At 38.8% G+C, this 20,508-nt stretch overlaps 1 protein-coding gene across 7 annotated transcripts in view; it reads left to right on the plus strand.

Annotated features, from left to right (window-relative positions):
- The window catches only part of LOC127572194 (E3 ubiquitin-protein ligase RNF38), a 301,536-nt gene that overhangs the window by 224,514 nt on the left and 56,514 nt on the right, over window positions 1-20,508 (plus strand). For all 7 annotated transcript variants that reach the window (XM_052019112.1, XM_052019111.1, XM_052019113.1 and 4 more), the window contains one exon: window positions 20,011-20,204. In XM_052019112.1, coding sequence (XP_051875072.1) covers window positions 20,011-20,204 — 194 coding nt within the window. The remainder of the gene's footprint in view (window positions 1-20,010; window positions 20,205-20,508) is intronic.

Consider the following 20,508-nt stretch of genomic DNA (forward strand, 5'->3'; position numbering starts at 1 on the left):
TTGAAGCAAGTGTCTCTACAAGGGCCTCCACAATTTCTTCTCTAGCCTCCCATAAAGTTCGAGGATGCACTTGGTCAGGCTCTTGAGATTAGGCCCTTGACCTTAGTGTACTGTAAGGCTGCAAATACCTCCTCCCTGGTAATATGAATTTACTCCAAAATATCTCCACTGGTGTCCTTTATCTCTTGTGCAAACATGACTTTCTCCTCAATAAACACTGAGGAGAAATAGTCATTAAGAATCCCACCCATTTCCTGCGACTCAAGACAGAGGTGGCCCTGCTGATCTCTAAGGGTACCTACTCTCTCCCTAGCCACCGTTTTACTCTTCATATAGCTATAGAACCCCTTGGGATTTTCCTTAACTTTACCTTCTCGATCCATCTCATACCCTTTCCTCCTTAATAATATTGTTAATCTTTTTATAGTCATCAAAGGATTCACCCGTCCCCGACCTCCTAAACCTGATGTATGCTTCCTTCTTTATCTTGACCAGAGCCTCAATATCCCTCGTCAGCCAAGGTTCTCTAACCCTGCCAGGTTTACCCTTCATCCTAACAGGAACCTGCTGCTCCTGGACTCTTGAAATCACACTCTTAAAAGCCCCCCACTTGCTAGTCGTTCCTTTCCCTTCAAACAGGCTCACCCGGTTGACCTCTGCGAGATCCTACCTAATTCCCCCAGAATTAGCCCTGCTCCACTTTAGAACCCTAACATGTGAACCTGTCCTATCCTTTTCCATCACTATCTTAAAACTAATAGAATTACGGTCAAAGTGCTCCCTGACTGCCACTTCCATTACTTAGCCTACCTTGTTCCCTAAGAGGTGGTCCAGTATTTCACTCTACCAGGTAGGGTTCTCTATAGATTAACTCGGGAAACTTTCACAAATTCCATCCCCACCAAGCTCTTAACACTCTGGGTAGTCCAGGTCCTTGTGGACATGAATAAAAAGTAGAAATTTGATACATATGTAAGAATGGATTTCTCTTCTGAGCCACTATTAAGGAACATTGTAGTAATGTTGAAAATACCTTCATGTGGACAATAGATTCTAAAAGCAAAAAATTTCAATTTTATAAGATATTTGGTGAAATGTGAGAGTGTGTTACTGAGATTTATTTCAACTTGCAACCAGGGCTTCAACATGGAAAGGTTGTTCTATTATTTGTAGTTTTTTTTTAAAGCATGTACAGAAAATATATTTTAAATTTGTGCAAATCATTGTGTGGAATCGATGGTTGATGTGGACTTTTTAAAACAATTCTGTGCTCGTTAGTTTAAATATCATAAAATTAAAAGAAATTAAAATTAAAGATGAATATCACAAACTTTAAAAAAAAACAACCAAATATATTTCATGAGTGTTCTAAAAAGCAATCTCAAATCTAGTCTTAATTTATGAATCTGAATAGGTATAGTCATGCAGTTGATATCATTTTGCAATTTTTCTGCTTTTGGGTAGTTCTTTAACTTGTCAGAAAAATGCAGAATGATTTTCCTTGGGCAAAACGGACATTATTTTGATGGGATTACTGCGATATGTAATAAGGATTAAACTTGTGAGTTTCTGAAAGAGAAGAAAAAATCATTGTGCTCTGTTGACAAAATGAGTATCCATTCTTTTTGAAAACTGCAATTAGGAGAAATAGCTTGAATTTGTGTTGGTATATTTTGAGAATTAATAGCAAATCAAAAACACTGTCATTGCATCCACACTTTTGTTTTTAAAGTATTTACATTTAAACAATTTCTTTTGAGATGTACTATACTGTGCTTGTGTTTTCAATTTTGAATTTCATATTTCAGTGTTACAAAAGAACGCAGTTTTCAAATTATCAAATTCATCCAGACCTTGAGGCTTAACACATGCAAATAAGGATAATAATTCCATTCTCCTAGTTTCACATTCTCCATTATTTCTGTTCTGATAGGTGCTTCTTGTCTTCCTTTCCCTCCTTGATCATGTCTATACCATTTCCCTTCCCTGTGAAAATTAGGATAAGGTTTCCCTCTACTACCAATTTACTGTGTGTTTTCACTGCTTTTGGTATGGGTTCCTCTGTAAGGGATTGGATAATTTGATTTTGTAGAACATCAATCAATCCAGTCATCATGAATGACCACAAGCTCTTTGCTCACTGTTTTAGTTCTCTGTACCATTCGTTGTCTCTCATCTATGTCATCCATCTCTTTTCAATATTGCAGTTTGACTCGATGCAAATTTGAGAAACAGTACCTCATCAATCAATCAACAATGTACATTTTAGCCTTCTGGGCTCTGCATTTAAGTTCACAGACTTTAAATCATAACCCCTGCCATTTTTCAGACCACAACTGTGAATCTCTCCCCTAAAGCCAATGTTTCCTTAACAAGTCCCGTAACCATCCTCTTGCCATGATCCATTTTGTTGTTTAACCTCTTCTGTCTTTTATAGACTTGTGTTCTTTCCTCTCTTCCTTGTTTTCACTGTCACTAAACCCATTTCTTTTCTAACTTTTGCAAAGGATCTTAAATCTGAAAGATTAACTCTGTCTTTCTAAAATTCTGTTTGAGCTGCTGAATGCTTCCAACATTTTGTGTTTTTATTTCAGATTTACAGTTTCTGCAGTTTTTATTTACAGTTGGACTTTTTCCAGTTTTGATGGAAGGACCTAAAACGTAATCTTTTCTCTCTTTGAGAATGCTGCATGTGAAGCATTATCTTTTAGAAATGTATTTTTTTCCAGAGCAAAGTCATACAATTTTTGTCTTTGTGTGCATCTGATGATATTCTTAAAACTATCATCACTTCAGTGTAACATTCTATTGATTATTCTACTATCTATTGAATATAATGGTTTTAATGTAATATACATATCACAGTAAATTTGGATGTACTTTTAGAAAAGGATTAATGTTGAAGAATTATTCACATAAGAATCCTTGAACCAGTGTGGATGGTGGGGTCGGAGGAGGATCCATACATTAGTCATGAATAAGAGCTGGATTTAGGTTGCATCTTAACAAGTGTATGAATAGTGATTGAATACAAATCATCGTATGAACAAGTTCTATGTAGTATTTTAAAAGCAGCTATTAGTGGTCTAGATTTGGGTGAGGCTAATAAATGAGATGGAGACAATCCAAGTAATGTGGGCAAATCTGTAAATAAGTAAAACAACAAGAATGGAAACTGTTCAAAAGATTTAATGTAAGGTAGACCAAATTATGCCTATGAGGGGCAAGAGTCTAACTTTCTAAAGGAAAAAGCTCAGCAGCTGAAGTGGCTAGGGTCAACATAGAACTTTCCTAAATAAACATACAAAAGGAATTGAAAATAAATAAACTATAGATACTAAAACAAAAACAAAAAATGCTGGAAACATTCAGCAGTTCAGGCAGCATCTGTGGAAACTGAATACAGTTTAAAGAGTTGGGTCTGATGAAGGTTTATGTGGGGAAAATAAATCATTTTGCTCACCCTGGCCTCACCTAGGTTTTGGGGAAGGCACACCTGTTGTCGTTGCTTCAATCAGGATGGAGCTCTTAACAAGACAGTTGCTGAACCTTCAGAACCTATTAGGAACATGTAAGCATAGTAACGAGTAGGCCATTTCATATCATGGGTCTTTTGATCATTTAATGTTAAAGTGACGAATCTATGATCTAACTTCGTTTGACATAACTTGCACTTTGTTCTATATCCCTTACTACGTTTTGGTTAACAAATCTATCAATCCTAAATTGAAATTGAATAACTGGCCTAAAATAGGTTACCATTTCTGGAAGGACATTCTGAGCATTTACCATTGTTTGCAGGCTGAAATTTTGCTTAACTCTAGTCTGGAAACCAGTCTTTAAATATTAATCTATGTACCTAGTCCTAAACATTATTCAGTGGAAATACTTTTGCCAATATCTATCCTGTCCTTCACATCTTGTTGTTAATTTGCCTGTTAAATAATATAATATGCTAGAGAAGATCACAAGACAAGGGAGCAGAAGTAGGCCATTTGGCCCATCGAGTCTGCTCCAAAGAAAAGGGAATAAAGAAAAAGAAATGAGAAATTGGGGGGTGGGGGGGTCCAAAAAAAACTATTCTAACCCCAATTTCTGGCCTTATCCCCATATCCCTTGATACCCCGACTAATTAGATATCTATCTATCTCTTCCATAAATGCCTCCAATTATCTGGCCTCCACTGCTGTATGTGCCAAGGAATTCCACAAATTCACCACCCTCTGGCTAAAGAAATTTCTCCTCATCTCTGTTTTAAACCTGTACCCTCTAATTCTAAGGTTGTGCCCTCTGGTCCTGGACTCATCCACCAAGGGAAACAGCTTGGCCACATCTACTCTGTCCAGTCCTTTCAACATTCTAAATGTTTCTATGAGGTCCCCTCTCATTCTTCTGTACTCCAGTGAGTACAGTCCAAGAGCCGACAAACGCTCATCATATGTAAGCCCTTTCATTCCAGGAAGCATCCTCGTAAATCTCCTCTGAACCCTCTCTAACATCAGCACATCCTTCCTAAGATATGGGGCCCAAAACTGTACACAGTATTCCAAATGAGGCCTCACTAGTGCCCCACAGAGCCTCATCAACACTTCCTTAATTTTATACACTATACCTCTCGAAATGAATGCCAACATAGCATTAGCTTTCTTTACCGCCAATCCGACCTGGTGGTTAACCTTTAAGGTATCCTGCACGAGTACCCCCAAGTCCCTTTGTACTTCTGTACTTTGAATTTTCTCCCCTTCTAGGTAATAATCTGCTCGTTTATTTCTGTTTCCAAAGTGTACAACTGCACATTTCTCAACATTGAATCTCATCTGCCATTTTCTTGCCCATTCTCCTAAACTATCTAGGTGTCTCTGCAACCTTCCTGTCTCCGCAATACTCTCTACTCCTCCACCTATCTTGGTGTCATCCGCAAACTTAGCCACGAAACCATTTACTCCATCATCCAAATCGTTAACGTACAAGGTAAAAAGAAGCAGCCCCAACACCAACCCCTGCGGAACACCACTAGTAACCGGTAGCCAACCAGAACAACATCCTTTTATTCCCACCCTTTGCTTCCTGCCAACCAGCCAATGCTCCACCCATTCTGTTATCATACCTGTAATTCCATGACCTCTCATCTTATTAATCAGTCTCTTATGCGGCACCTTGTCGAAGGTCTTTTGAAAGTCTAAATGCACCACATCTACCGCCTCTCCCTTATCCACCTACCTGTGATTTCTTCAAAAAAACTCCATTAGGTTGGTCATGCAGGATTTTCCCTTCACAAAACCATGTTGGCTTGGACCTATCTTGCCTTGCACCTCTAGGTATTCCATAACCTCATCCTTGAGGATCGATTCCAATAACTTTCCCACCACCGACATCAGACTAATGGGTCTGTAATTTCCTTTATGCTGCCTCCCACCTTTCTTATACAGCGGAACTACATTTTGCGACTCTCCAGTCTTCCGGAACCATGCCGGAGTCTATCGATTCCTGGAAAATTATCACCAATGCCTCCGCTATCTCTAAATCCACCTCTTCAGAACCCGGGGATACACCTCATCCGGTCCGGGAGACTTACCAGTCTTTAGCCCATTTAGTTTTCCTAGCACCTTCTTTCTAGTAATCTTAACTGAACTCAGTTCCATCCCGTGAGACCCCTGACTAACCAGTATATTGCTGATGTCCTCCACAGTGAAGAATGATACAAAATACTCATTTAGTTCTTCTGCCATCTCTTTATCATCCAATATAATCTTTCCCGCACCGTTATCGATTGGTCCTATATCAACCCGTGTCTCTCTTTTACTCCTTATATATTTAAAAAAACTCTTAGTATCCTTTCGAATGTTATCTGCCAATTTCCTTTCATAATTCATCTTTTCTTTCCTATCGACCTTCTTAGTTTCTTTCTGCAGATTTTTAAAAGTTTCCCAGTCTTCTGTTTTTCCACTAATTTTTGCTTCCTTGTATGCCCTCCCTTTTGCTTTTATTTTAGCCTTCACCTCTCTCGTTATCCACATTTGTGCCCTTTTTCCATTCAAAACCTTTTTTCCTGGAACATATCTATCCTGCATTTTCCTTATTATTTGTATAAATTCCTTCCATTTCTGCTCCGCCGTCCCTCCAGCTAGCTTACTCTTGCAATCAATTTGGGCCAGTTCCACTCTTGCAATCAATTTGGGCCAGTTCCTCTCATGCCACTGTAATTTCCTTTGTTCCACTGAAATATCGATACACCAGTTATCAGCTTCTCCTTCTCAAATTTGAAACTGAACTCAATCATATTGTGATCATTAGTTCCCAACAGTTCCTTTACCTTTAGTTCCCTAATCACCTCCGGTTCGTTACACAGCACCCAATCCAAAACAGCCGATCCCCTGGTGGGCTCATCAACAAGTTGCTCCAAAAAACCATCCTGTAGACATCCACAAACTCACTCTCCTGAGATCTACGGCCTTGCTGGATTTCCCAGTCCACCTTCATGTTAAAATCCCCTATAATTATCTTCACGTTGTCTCTCTGGCATGCTTTTTCTATTTCAAACTGCAACTTATGGTCCACTTCCTGACTGCTGTTAGGGGGCCTATGTATAACTGCTACTATTGTCCTTTTACCCTTGCTATTTCTTAGCTCCACCCATAAGGATTCCGCCTTTTCTGACCCAATGTCCTTCCTTTCTATTGATTTTATATCATTACTAACCATCATGGCCACACCTCCCCCTCTGCCTACCCGCCTATCCTTCCTATACACTGTATACCCCTGGACCTTCAGTTCCCAATCACATCCGTCATAAAGCGATGACTCAGTGATTGCCACAATGTCGTATTTATTAACCTGTAGTTGTGCCGCTAGGTCATCTACTTTATTCCTGATGCTACGTGCATTTAAATATAGTACATTTAGTCCAGTATCTGCTATTGATTTTGTTATACATCTATCGTTCAGCAAATTATCCTGACTTCTCACCTGCCTGTCTTTCTTGCCGTCCTCACTGCACACTGTCTTGGACTTGTTTCTATAAACCTCCTCCCTTACCCTAACATCTTGTATCCTAACATCCTGTTTCCATCCCCCTCAAAAAAAACTATGCTTCAAGTAGAACATTTTTCCTGTTCTTGGCTCCAGTCATTGTGTGTTTGTCTTCATATATTTAGGCATAACACTGAGCAAGAAGTGATTTGGATATTTTAAAAGGCTAAGGTAATACATTAAAAATTAGGTAAATTGTGGCAGCTGTGCTTATGTTGTATATTTACTTGTCTTCTGGTTTTTAATGTTTTTTGTATAACAACAATTTGTTTTTGCTTCTACAATGGTGATTTTGTTAACTTTTTGCTGTTCTTTGTGTGACTATTCTTTCAATTTTAAATTGTACCAAAAGAGAAAATCTGTCACTTATTATTGTTATAAAGAAGAAATATGACATTGAATAATGTTTAATGGTGATAAATTATTTCAAGAGTCAGAATGATAGCTTGATGTCATATCTGAATTCATTTTCCTACTTCAATTTAATGTATATCCTATACTGTGGCACCTTTTTAAGTGCTTAAGGTATAAATTCATTGGAAAAGTTGCAGCTTGATAGAACATTAAGCAGAAAATGGTCAGAAAACCTGTAAGCATTCTGTATGTTTCCAATAAGTATGTAAACACAAACAAGTAGAGTGACACTTCCAAAAGCAGGTTCCTGTCTTAAAAAGGACAATTATTGAGAGCTCCAAGTAATTTTTATGATGGAATATACAAGGTAATTTGAAATTGCAGGTACTTGCAAAATATAAAATTTGGATGACCTTTCATGTGTGCCGTGCACTTTTACAGCTTAAAACACAGGTTACAGTCTGTTGCAGAGCTGCTGTATGTGGAGTTTCTGCTGAGTGGGGAAATCATTAATGTTTTCCTTGTGATTTTCTTTCTGCACCTGGATTCTCATGAGGTCAGTGAATGCATCCTGAGTACAAAACAATGTGAAAGGAACCGCTTTTGTGGAATAGAGTGTTCTTTACTTGGTGTCAGAGATCTCCTGGGAATGGATGCTTGTCTGACTATATCCAACAGATAGAGCAGTTAATGGGTGCTGGATAAGAACTGCTAAATGTGTTTTCAGTACATACAATGACTATTTTGTTCATGAGGACACCTGCAGGAAAAAGTACAGGTGACACCTGTCTCTTGGGCATCTGTAATTTTACTGTTTTTCTTTTCCCTGAAATCATCCCTCACGTTCTTGAACTGGAATACATTTAGTCAGTCAAAAATGTGACTTAAAAGATATTACAAGAACTTGGCTGGTTAAAGTTGGATCAACTTTCTGTCACATTATCAGTTAAATGGCTGTAATATGCCGTCCATGCCAGCAGATTCAGATTAGTTTAGTGTCATAAACACCAGGGTAAAATGAAGTTCCTTGCTTGTGTGAAACTCACAGTAAACAGTACACATGATAATACATACAACAATAAATACAGCAAGTGCAAAACAATGGAATGGTGCAAAGTATAGTAGTGCAAAAAGAAATGCTAAAGTGACAATAATGGAAGAGGTAGAATTAAGGGTTTGAGAACATGGCAACACCACCGGGAAGGGGATGTGAAAGAGGTGATTGTTTCAGACGTCTGATAGCAGTGGGGAAGAAGCTGTTCCCGAGTCTGGTCGTCTGGGTTTTCAAGCTCCTGCATCTTGTCCTCAAAGGTAGAAGAGAGAAAAGGGAATGGTCAGGGTGGTAGGCATCCTTGATGATACTGTTAGCCTTCCTCATGAAACACACAGTGAAGATGGACTGGATGGAAGGAAGGGATGAGCCTGTGATGAACTGGGCAACCTTTACCACTTTGCAGGTTCTGTTGGTCCAGAGCAGAGCAGTTGCCGTACCAGGCTGAGATGCAACTCGTCAGGATACTTTCAATAGCACATCTGTAGAAGTTCGAAAGAATGCTCATGGACAAGCTGCATCTTCTCAGAATCCTATGAAAGTACATAAGCTGATGTGCTTTCTTGATCACTGCATCAGTATTGAGGGACAAGGAGAGGTCACTGGTGATATGGATGCCTGAGAGCTTGAAGCTGTTTCCCATGTCTATAGCAGCTCCGTTGATGAGGACAGGGTTGTGTTCAAAACTCTCTTCAAACCCCCCCCCCCCACCCCCCCCACCACCACACACACACCCACACATCATGCTGATATTAAGAGCTGGGTGGTGGTTCTGACACCATGACACAAGGTTCGTGATCTCTTTCCTGTACTCTATCTCATTATTGTTGTTGGTCTGGCCTATAACAGTGATTTCACTGGTGAACTTGAAGATTGGTGCTGAATTTGGCTACAGGGAGTAGAGCAGCGGAATGAGCACGCAATTCATGTCCTGTGAAATTATTTTTTTATATGGGAGAGCCATGGTCTTGTATTAGTCAGTATTAATTACCCAGTGATAGCTGAAATTTGCTTGTTGCTCCTTGTGTGCCAAATTAACTGACGTTAATCTAGGGCTGTGGTACTGTACTAGAGTGGATTCAATTTCCCCATGCTTTGGGGGTGAATAAAATTGTCACATTTGCCACAATAGAAAATTTGCTGGATGTCCCATGTATAGTTATTAATGTCAGCTGAGGAATGACTCACTTTTTTGGTTGCCCATGGTTAAATATTTCACTGTTGCTAGCTGTTCAGGTTTCTGGTATGCATCGTTACCACTTTGTACTGTGTTGCAGTGATGCATGTTCCAGCTAAGAATTTCTGTTTGGGGACTAAATTTAGGGATGGATGCAAAGAAGTATAGAAATAGCAAATGAAGGATGGGTAGATGATCATAGAAGACTGTAAACCTTGCAGTTTTGTTCACTCAGTGGATCACAACAATAGGCTGTAAACCAAAGGGAGCATCACCATTTGACTGCCCAAAAAAGACATTAACATGCTTTTTTTTATTTCAATTTGATATATTAGTCTTCTTTTGACTAACAACACTGTAAAGAACTAACTTTTTTAAAAATTAATTTTAATGTCCCCTGTAACTCTATATTTGTTCCATAGTTACAAATTTGCAGTTGAAATTGTACCTACATTTTCTTTCAACAAAGAACCTCCATTATTCATGGCTCCATTTTATTGTTGCAAAACTGAGTTAAAACATCCAGAGCAGTTATCAGCATTTCAGTTTTTACCTTTATCATCAAGAATTCATTCAGTAATTCGATTGTTATGTCAGAGTCTGCTGTGGAAATAAGTGGACATTCAGTAGTAGTTTCTCATTCTTTCTCTGAATCTTTCTCAGTTTGCTCTCAATGCGATGGTTATCCAAATGTTTCCTAGTCATCAGAATACTATAAAGACTTGTAGTCAGAAATCAGCGTGCATTAGTGGACCCGTTCATGGAATCTGGTACCATATGATTGCCATCCTCAAAGTCGGTAGCGAATACAGAATTCTAGAAGCTCCTGATAATTTCCTATTTGATCTCAACCCATACCGTAAGACATAGGAGCAGAATTAGGCCATTCGGTCCTTCAAGTCTGCTCCAATTTTTGATCATGACTGAATTGTTTTTCCCTCTCAACCCCATACTTCTGCTTTCTCCCCATAACCTTTGACACCCTTACTAATCAAAAACCTCCACTTTAAGTATACCCAATGACTTGGCCTCCACGGCCTCCTGTGGCAATGAATTCCACAGATTCACCACCCTCTGGTGAAAGAAATTCCTCCTCATCTCTGTTCTAAAGGGGCATCCTTCTATTCTGAGGCTGTGCCCTCTGGTCCTAGACTCTCCCACTACTGAAAACATCCTCTCCACGACCACTCTATCCAGGCCTTTCAATCTTCCGTAGGTTTCAATGAGATCCACCCTCCTCCTTCTAAGCTCCAGCGAGTACAGGCTCAGAGCCATAAAATGCGCCTCATACGTTAACCCTTTCATTCCTGGGATCATTCTTGTAAACCTCCTCTGGACCCTCTCCAATGCCAGCACATCCTTTCTTAGATATGGGGCCCAAAACTGCTCGCAGTACTCCAAATGTGGTCTGACCAACGCCTTATAAAGCCTCAGCATTACATCCTTGCTTTTATATTCTAGTCCTCTCTAAATGAATGCTAACACTGCACTTGCCTTCCTTACTACCGACTCAACCTGCAAGTTAACTTTTAGGGAATCCTATACTAGGACTCCCAAGTCCCTTTGTACTTCTGATTTCTGAATTCATTCCCCGTTTAGAAAATAGTTTGTCTTTATTCCTTCCTCCAAAGTACATGACCATACACTTCCCTACGCCGTATTCCATCTGCCACTTTGCCCATTCTCCCAACCTGTCCAAGTCCTTCTGCAGACTCCCTGCTTCCTCAACACTACAACTGTTTAAAAATATATTTGAGTTTTTGCCTGTGTATTTTTCAGAGCTCTATTCCATGTCATAATTACTGTGACAAGACAAAATTCTGATAGTAATGCTAAATGTTCCTTTTGTTCAACTGTCATTGTTTACTTGTATTTCTGTTCCTCAATGGTGGGGTGCAACTTGATGACATCAAAAATTTTTGCATAGAACTTTTAACATAGTAAAATATTTCAAGGAGTGTACATGAGGAAGTGACATGGTAATACAGTAATTGTGGAGACATGGCTGTGGCTTGATGATATAAAGCTAGGTGGCAGTAGGGGTTGTGAGCAGAATGCAGAGAGACTTCAGGAGGAAAAGGCAACTGAATGGTCAGGGACATGGCAGGTGGATTACAATGTGGACAAGTGAGAATTTATTCTCTTTGATAGAAAAGTAGGGAGGGGAGAGTATTTTTAAATTATCAGAGATTGAACAGTATTGATGTTCAGAGAATCCTTGTACATGAAAGTTAATAGGCTTGTTCATCAGGGAGCGAGGAAGGCAAACAATATGCTGGCAAAATGATTTGAGTATGAGTGTAGTGTTGTCTTGATCAAATTGTTTAGAGCCCTGGTGAGACATTAACTATTTGGATGTGAATGTAGCAGGTATAATTAGTAAGTTCACACAAGTTGCTGTTGCTGATAGTGAGCAGGATAGTCTCAGGCTACAGGATATGGATCAGTTGGTAGATGGGCAGAGCAATGGAAACTGTGATTTGGGTGAACTAACCGGGGAAGGACAAGGACAATGAAAGGTAGGGCCTTGGACAGTATTGGTATACAACTCCAGGTTTCCCTGAAGGTTGCAACACAGGTAGAAAAAGTGGTGGATATAGAGTGGACATAGAGGATACTTGCCTTCATTAGCTGGTTTGTAAGACTAGGAAAGTTGTGGCATAACTTTAAAATATTGGAGTATTGTGTGCAGTTCTGGTCACCACAATATAAGAAGGGCATGATTACACTGGAGGCAGTGCAGAGGAAATTCAAAACATTTTTGCCTGAGATGAAGCATTTCAGCTGTGAGGAGAGATTGGATAGGTTGGGATTGAGCAGGGCCCAACTGAGGTGTACAAAATTATGGAAGGGCACAGATAGAGTAGACAAACTTTTCCTTGAGGCAGAGGTGTCTAAAACTTGAGGATATAGGTTTAAGGAAAAGGGTAAGAGGTTTAGAGGGAATTGGAGGAAGAATTTTTTTTTCACCTGGAATGCACTGCTTGAGTGGGGGGTAGAAGCAAGTTCTTTCACAGTACAGCACAGTGGAGAAGCTAGTAGAGTCACAGCTTCACAGTGCCAGAGGCCCGGTTTCAATCCTGACCTTGGGTGTTGTATATGTGGAGTTTGCACGTTCTCCATGTGACCACGTGGGTTTCCTCCAGGTGCTTTGGTTTCCTCCTACATTCCAAAGATGTTTGGATTGGTGGGTTAGTTAGCCACTGAAAATTACCCCTACTGTGTAGGGGAGTGGTAGAATCTGGGGGGTTACTGAGAATATGGGGAGAATTTTTTTTTAAATGGGATTTATGTAGGATTAGTGTACATGGGTGGTTGATGCATCAGAGTGCAGATTTAGTGGGTTGGAGGACCTGTTTTGTGCTGTATCTCTTTATGGTTCCATGAAAACATTGAAATAGTACCTAGAAGAGCACGTGAATTGCTAGGCTACGGACAAAATTCTGGAAAATGGTATTAATATAGATGGATACTTGCTGGTTGGCCTAGACATGGTGGGCTGTAGGACCTGTTTCAGTGCTCTGTGACTCCATGACTGTATCTGGAATATTGAATACAGGTGTGGCCTCCCTACCCAAAGATGTTAGTGGTAATGGAGGGAGTAGAATAAAGATTCACTAGATTGATTCCTGGAATGGAAGGTTGTTGTATAAGGTGAAGTGATGCAGACTAGACCAATATTGTTGAGTTTGGAAGAATAAGAGTTGATCTTATAATTACAAAATTCTTCGGGGGTTGTCAGTTAGATGCGGCACTGATGTTTCCTCTGGCTGAGAAGTCTGGATCCAGGGGTCGCCCTCAAAATAAGGGGTTGGCCATTCGGGACTCAGATGAAAAGGAATGTCTTCAACCAGACTGGTGAAGCTTTGGAATCCACTTCCCAAGAGGGCAATGGAGGCTCAATTGCTGAGTATATTTAAAGGCACTGATCAATTGATTTTTAGATATTTAGGGACTAGAAGGATGTGGGGTTTGCAAGGGAAAGATCAGCTATGATCTTATTGAACGTCAGAGGAGGCACAAGGAGTTGAATTGCGTACTGCTCCTATTTCTTATGCTCTTGAGCAAAATTGGAAGCTAAATGTACAAGATATGTCCTGCTGCTTGCTTGCTTTCTCCAACCTCTCTCTCCACTAATAATCAGTTATATAAAGTAAGCACAGATATTGCTTATTAAAAAGGAAACCTCGAATAAACCTAAAATAAGGTTACACAGTGGAGCAAAATTCAAAGAACTAAATCGGTAATTTAGAATACGTTTTAGTAGTATTGATTGAGATACAGTTAGGTGCAAGTTTGTTTTACAATTCTACTGGCCAACCTCCAAGCAATATGACTATGGCTTTACTGATGGGTACAGCTTCTGGGTTTCAGCTTGTTTAAGTAAGAATACATGGAGAATTGTCACAGGAGTATTAATGGTAAGGAAACTTATTTTGTGTTGGGCAGTTTCAAAAAATGTTTGTTTTTAAGTATGAATTTTGCCGAGTAACCAGTTTAATGTTCTGTTTATGTTCTGTGACAAAATAAATCAAGATTCATTCTACATGTGGCTTACAGATTCTTTGTGAAATAAATCTGCCTATTAATTTATTATTGATCTCGCCTCATCGGAAGTGTTCATTGATCCACCCAGAATATATTACGAGGAGGAATGTGTGAGGTTACAACATTTCATTGAACTTTAGCATAGGTAGATGAAAGGTACTGCTCTTTGGTAGAAAAATAGAAACATAACAGATACGTTTTAAAAAAAACAGAAACCTGAATCGAGTAGAAAAGGAGAGATCCTGGGATGCATTTGAAAAACTGTTCTACCTCAGGGTCATCAAATCAGTAAACTTGCTAACCAGTGGTACAATTCAAGGAAGAAAGGAATCAATAATCAGAAAGTTTGCAAAGGGCCTTGATCCAGTTACATTTGGAGTACTGTGCACAAATCTGATCTCTAAAGAATGTAGAAGAACTAGGGTAGTTGGCAATGTTGACATTGGCACTCGAGAAGTTTTGTTCCCTGGGAAGATGGCTGGTTTTTCTAGCCTTGACCAGGTGAAACAGCAGGATGTAAGTGCTTATCAATTGTTAACTGTTTTCTTACATTCAAGTGTACCAGAGAAAGTGTTTACAAGGATGATATCAGGACTGAAATAGAACAGCAAATACCAAAGATAGAATAAATAGTATTTTTTAAGATGAGATGATTTAAGGGAAACATAATAAAGGCATAAAGGTAAAAAAACCTAATAGAGGGCTATGGGTAAGCTTAGTAATTTCTAGGGTAGGGACATGTTTGGCACAGCTTTGTGGGTCGAAGGGCCTGAATTGTGCTGTAGCTTTTCTATGTTTCTATGTATTTAAAATTATGAGTGAGTTGGACAGGGTAGATGGGAAATGAATGTTGCAGCATGAGGGAGAATCTGAAATTAAGGGTGTTTTAAAAACTAGATTGTTTCCAATTAATCTGGTAGGGAAGTGGATTTTTCTCACTTGGGAAGTGAGAGCAAATCTCTGGCCCAGTAATAAAAAGTTGAATTGTGCTGCTAAGCTAGCTGAGAGAGCTTGAATTCAGTAATGGAACCTTATAGCATAGCCCGTCGTCTCCATCGTTTTTTAAAATATATTTCTCCATGCATTTATTTACTGCCCTTCTTCTTCCATCACTATTGGTGATAAAGGCTTTGTGTTGTTTTGGTACTCTTAACGTTGTGAAATTTAAACTTAAGTGGGCAATGTAAGATGGACATGTGGTAAGTTGAACATTTGTCATTTAATTTAGACATTTTGTCCTCTGGCATTGCACCAGACACTCAAACTACAAGCTGATGTGGCTCCCAACAAAGCAATCCTACGTCCCATTCCCCTCTTTCTCTGCTGACCTGCATTTTACTCTTTCAAAAATCCATTAACTCCCCTTTTAATTCCTTTGCCACTTACCAATACAAAGGGCTCATTTGCAGTAGCTAATTAACCTACTGACACATCCATGGAATGTCGGAGGAAACTGGTGCACCCAGTGGAAACCCACAAGACTGCACTCGGTTGATATCAAACCTGAGTCCCTGGAGCTATGAAGCAGTAAAACTAACCGAGGATCACAGTTGAGCTCTTGTGTGTATTTAGTCCAAGTGGATGAGAACAGAATTTTAGTTAATATTTTAACTTTCTGGTTGTAATGATTGCATGTTGAAAGTACAAAGTGTGATTTGGGGTGGGTTTGTGCTTTCTAAAGCTCCTGGCCACTCAATAGTACTGTAAGAGATGAGATTTCAATATAGTGTCATACTAGTGTCATTAGATCTTCAACAATCATGGCAAATTCTGATCCAAAATTGATTCCAACAAAGGAGAGCCTCTGCTGAAAAATCATTCAAACAATTAAGAACTTTGGCTATGGATTGCAATCAGTTGATATCTAAAAAAATAATTTTCTGGCCCATACATAATTTCAGTGGAGCAAGTTAAATATCAAATTGGGAATTCTTTGCAAAAAAAAAGCTTAATTTTGTAGATGATTTGACAACACTCTAGCTGCTAGCACTTAAGTTACAGGGAAAGTTACCTTATTTAGTATTTTAGTTTATAGTATTGCTACCCTACTTTTTACAAAAATCTTTCAAGGTTTGATATTCCAAAGAAGAACCTCCACTAAAGGTGCGCCAAATATTATACCTTCTGTGAAGCATTATTCAATTGTAATTATGTCTAGAGAAATAAATGTACTGTGTGGGCTCTTGGTAAGCACAGATAACAGTTTCATTTTGTGATACTATGATACAGCTATTATTGAGAGCATGGCCAGACTGACAACCTGAATACTTTTGACACTACTAATGAATTGTATATTTTTAACCAGATATTTATATTTTTAGTCATATACCTGTTAATTGTGAAGTTTGTTAACAGCATCGCTTTTTCTAATATTTCTGTCAAACAATAGCAGTTTAACAACAGAGTCCTAAATTAAAATACAGGGAATTGTGACTGGTGCTTACAGGCGTAATTTGTTTAATATTTTTATAGACCTTATTAGTCTTTGGAGACTTGCAGTCTGTGCTTTTGACAACCAACATCTCATCATTAACTTAAAAATATTCATTGCACCTTTTAAAAAAAACATACAAATTTACTGGTGAATGTTTCCTCATGATTAATGTGTTGAACTGGTTCTAGGAGACCTTTGTCAGCACCATCAAATGTTTAACTGCTTCATGGTAATGGTTATAGTCTAATTATGCCATTTTAACTTGAATTGACTCAGCAGAGAAAAGGCACACTGACGGATGAACATACTGATGAAAAGATAGTAAACCTTCATCAATATGTTTCAAGAACATTTATGAATCTAAATGACTGTAGAAACTGACGGCATTTGCTACAGAGAGAAACCATTGTAGTTTGGTAAATTCAAAGAGAATATTTGATTCTGTTACTTCTCAGTTAACTAAAATTGGTCAAGAAATCCATTTTTTTCTATGAGAAGTTTTAGTACCTCTGCTCAACTTGTTATTGAAAGCTTCCCACAGCTTTGCTACGAGGTTCCAAGTTGCTACCATATTCGGGAAAGCATCAGGTACCAGCTACACACTATGAGAAAAAGTTTTTCCTCATGTCCCTATAAATTCCCTTCCCCTTTAGTTTATATCTGTGACTTCTCTTTGATGGAGTACTAGAACAACTTGCAGGGGCTAGATTTGCACTCTGTCTAGATTTCTCATTGTTTCATATTTTTCTATCAGATCTCCCCTCAGCCTTCTCTTCAAAGAAAACAGTACTAGCCTCTCAGTGTAATTGTAGAATTGAACACAATACTCCAGCTGTGGACTGACAAGTATTCTTTAAGCTTCAACATAACTTCCCTGCTCTTATAATCTCTGTATCAATTGATAAAGCCCAGAATTGTGCATGCTTGATTAACCACTTTCTCAGCCTGCCCTTCCATTTTCAATGACTTTTGCACCCATAGCCCAACTCACTATTCTTGGACCCCTTTTAGAACAGTGTCTTTTATTTTGTATGGCCTTTCCTCATTCTTCCTACCCAAAATGTATCACCTCAGATTTATTTGCATTAAATTTCATCTGCTGTGCATCTTCCCAGTTCGCTAGACTGTTTATATTCTGCAATTTATCACTAGCCTCTTTGCAGTTCACAGCAATGCCAACATCTACAAATTTAAAAATTGTGGCTTTAAGCCCCAGGTCTAGGTTATTAAATATAGATCAAGAAAAGTAATGGTGGTATAGAATGCCTCTATTCATCTTACTTCTGTCTGAAAAGCAACCATTCACCACAACTCTTTTGTTCTGTTACTTAGTCTACTTTGTATCCAGGCTATAAATGACTTCTGAACCCATGTGCTTCAACTTTGCTGATAACCCTCTTATTGTGGCACTTTTTCAAAAGCCTTCAGGATGACAATGTACTGCACCTCTACTGCATCAATTCTATCCATTACATCATCAAAAAATTCTAACAAATTGATTAAATACAATTTGGCCTTAATAAATCAGTGCTGGTGTGCCTTAATTCTTTTTCCTTCAGGTGACTATGAATCCTGTTTCAGATCAACACTTCAAAAAGCTTTCCCATTACTAAGGTTAAACTGCCTGGTCTGTAGTTGCTAAACTCATCTTTACTTCCCTTTTTGAACAAGAGAATAAATTTTCAAAGGACATTGGATGATTTTGTCAGTGCTGGCCCCGATTCCCTCCTTCCATTCCCTCAAAATCAGAAGATGGATCCTATTCAGGTCTGGTGACGTAGCTGCATTAGGTGCAGCCAATTCTTTTAATGTCTCCATGCTATCAATTTTTAATGTATCCAGTGTCTCAACCAGCACCTCTATCAGCAATGATTCTCATTTCTGGCCTTATGATGGGAGAAAGGTCATTGATAAAGTGCTTGATGATTGTTAGTCATTGGATACTGTCCTGAATTATTCTTGGATCTGGGATGATTGACCTCTGACAACCACAACCATATTCCTTTGGAGTGTTTTCCCCTTGATGCCCATTTACATAAGGTTCATTAGTTTTAAATGGAAGCATTTTCCCAACAGCTGCTTTCAACAGTAAAAATCCCATCGTTTGATAGCACGCTCCCCAATTCAGCAGTCTTTCCTCCTTTCATTAATACTTGGTATTTGAGTGAAGGGACATGCCGTTTTAGAGGTTTCAGTTTTGGAGCAATATTTTCACTTGTGCGCTGCATGCTGATTGAAGTCATTGATGCACACCCAGTGGTTTCTGTATATAGTCAGTTATTCAGTTTTGCATTCTGAGCTATGTGTGCATGTGCAAGTGGCATCCACTCTGGGCAATTGCACTTGCATTCATAACACATGTAATATTTGAAATTTTGGGTTTGCTTCCTCCTTGACTCTGCTGCCTCCCATTGAGTATTCCAGCATTTCCTGTTTTTATTTGAGATTTGCAGTATCCACATTTTTTTGTGTGTGAACCACTTGTATGCTTGAAATTCAACTAGTTGCAAGTAACCTGGCCACAAATGGAGTTAAAGTGATCATGTACAGATTTTGGAATCATTTTTTCATCTTCTTTAAGTGGGTTGAGACTAATGGCAGTTGAGCCAGAAATCGTGCTAAATGTTTCTAAAGATTTGCTCAACAGTTTATTTCATAAATTGAAATCTGGGAATAAAATTTGTTTAGTATTCAACCTTTTGGAACTATTTCAAGGTGTCTATGATTGAAACAAGTTTTGGGGTTACAAGAAATTAAATTGGAATGAAACTAAGGTTGTAAGCATATGTTTAAATAAATTCTTATGGTGATCGTGAATGTTGCAAAGGCAATGTGTTGTATTGTAATGAAGTAGCGAAGTTTGTATTTGCCACTACTGATGTGGGAACAAGGGATATGATGGGTGTGAAATGATTTCTGGTTTAGAGTTTTGTTAGACAAGGTTCAGCACCCCCATTACAAAAGTGATATTTTGTTCGATACCAAGTTAGGATAAAGGTATACTTGGCATTTGGCTTCCTTCAGACCCAGTACAGCACAAAATAATGGGGATCAACTGGCAATGTTTGTAATAAATCAGATAGATTTGGACAGATATTGTTAATTTTGTTAACTCAAACATTGTACTGCTGAGAGGATGCATTCAGTACACCATAACAGAATGCTGAGCTAACTTATAATGTGGCATTTTCATGAATCTGACATTCCTACGTGAGAATTTATGACCCTGTATCATCTCAATCCAGCTCTGGTTTTAAGCAGGACCCTTAGTGTCTCTTATCTAATGGTTGGCCTGCTCCTTTGTTTCTGAAATGTTGGCTCCATATTCTTTAAAAAAATACATTACTACTATATTTTGAATGCTATATTGCATATCTAATGAATATAATATGTTTTTTTTTCCCTTGTGGATGATAGAGTGAAGAAAGCCCAAGTCCGAAGCGCCAGCGCCTGTCTCATTCATTTTTTGAATACGCACCAGTATCTCCTGCCCCCTCACCACCAATGCGACCATGGGAGATGACTTCAAATAGGCGGCCTCCCTCAGCTCGACCAAATCAACATCACTTCTCAGGGGAAAGATGCAATACGCCTTCACGTAGTAGGAGGAGGTAAATTGCTGCAACTCATGTCTATGTTTTGAATTTTTTGATAGATTTTGTTTAGATCCTCCTGTCTCAAATAAAAAGTGTTGTGATGCACTTGCATCACTTGGCTCTGTTCCCACATCCCCATTGCAACCCAACACCCAGGCACTAGCCTTGCAGACACACAAACCTTTTACGTTCCAAGGCATTGTCACCACTGAGGACCTTTACTAGCTTGTGCTGCCAGTGGATTGTCAGAGAAATTGAAAAGCAGATGAAATTGATTTAAATGTGACAAAAAGCTTTATAAATAAATGTATTTATGAAG

Source organism: Pristis pectinata, chromosome 7 (genome assembly GCF_009764475.1).
Source record: "Pristis pectinata isolate sPriPec2 chromosome 7, sPriPec2.1.pri, whole genome shotgun sequence".
NCBI classification, from domain to species: domain Eukaryota; kingdom Metazoa; phylum Chordata; class Chondrichthyes; order Rhinopristiformes; family Pristidae; genus Pristis; species Pristis pectinata.